At 44.8% G+C, this 1067-nt stretch overlaps 1 protein-coding gene across 2 annotated transcripts in view; it reads right to left on the reverse strand.

Moving 5' to 3' along the window:
- Positions 1 to 346: 346 nt before the first annotated feature.
- Positions 347 to 1067, reverse strand: part of dcun1d5 (DCN1, defective in cullin neddylation 1, domain containing 5 (S. cerevisiae)) — a 16788-nt gene continuing 16067 nt past the window's right edge. For both annotated transcript variants that reach the window (XM_028574532.1, XM_028574533.1), the window contains exon 10: positions 347 to 463. In XM_028574532.1, coding sequence (XP_028430333.1) covers positions 408 to 463 — 56 coding nt within the window. In that variant the 3' untranslated portion in view covers positions 347 to 407. The remainder of the gene's footprint in view (positions 464 to 1067) is intronic.

Consider the following 1067-nt stretch of genomic DNA (forward strand, 5'->3'; position numbering starts at 1 on the left):
GCCACAGCTCTTCTCTCAGTTCATTTTCTTATTTTAAGAACATTTTCTTTTCTCCAAATTATCTCTATAAAAAACGTCCACTCGGTGAGAGAAAGGCCTCCTGACGATGCGAGGGTCTCCACAGAGGGAGGGTTCAGCCGTCTGTGTGTGTGTGTGTGTGTGTGTGTGTGTGTGTGTGTGTGTGTGTGTGTGTGTGTGTGTGTGTGTGTGTGTGTGTGTGTGTGTGTGTATTGTTAAAGTCTGTCAATGGGTTTAGGTGAGATCTGAAACTGCAGTTTTTTTTCTCCATGTTAAATGATCGATTCCTCCTGCGTTTGTGGTTTTTGTCTTCTCTCTCTCTTCCTCCCTCTCTCTCTCTTCCTCCCTCTCTCTCTCTTCCTTGTTTTTGGGTGTAGTGACGTCGTCCGCTACGATGCTGACCACGCTTTCTGCCATTCCACAAACTCGTCCAGCAGCACTGGCCCTGCACCGCCAAACAGAGGACACACAGAAACAAACAAATAGTCATTTAGACTGGAGTAGGAACTCCCATTCAGAGAGCAACACATGAAAATACAATCACTTTACCATCACTAGTCAACAGTGGTACATTTTAGGGTTGCACGATATCGACAAAATGTGATATTGCGATATCGATTATGAATATTGCGGTAGATATTCATTTTGTAAAATTACCAAAGCTACGGGAAAGCGCTTCAGAATAGATTCCATAACAACATAGTTGCGTACGGCTCCGTATTGCGGCTGGACCACATCCATCGGCCGTGGATGAAAAATATTCAACATTTCCGATAAACACCGTTTATAAAAGTTGCGGGATGGCTACCGGCGAGAAATAGATGCAGGATGGGATTACTTTTGGCCACCAAAGTTCCCTCATCAATCTGCGTTACTTCGTCTTCTCCCTGAGCAACGCGCATTTTCTTAGGCCGGTTACACACCGGCTGTGTGGGCGTGTCCGTTTATATATTTGCTTTCCACGCGACACGCAAGCGTGTTGGAAGCGTTTCCAGGCAACATAGAATAGGAAAAGATGTCTTATGTCGTTTAGACACGAATACATATTA

Source organism: Perca flavescens, chromosome 3 (genome assembly GCF_004354835.1).
Source record: "Perca flavescens isolate YP-PL-M2 chromosome 3, PFLA_1.0, whole genome shotgun sequence".
NCBI lineage: Eukaryota > Metazoa > Chordata > Actinopteri > Perciformes > Percidae > Perca > Perca flavescens.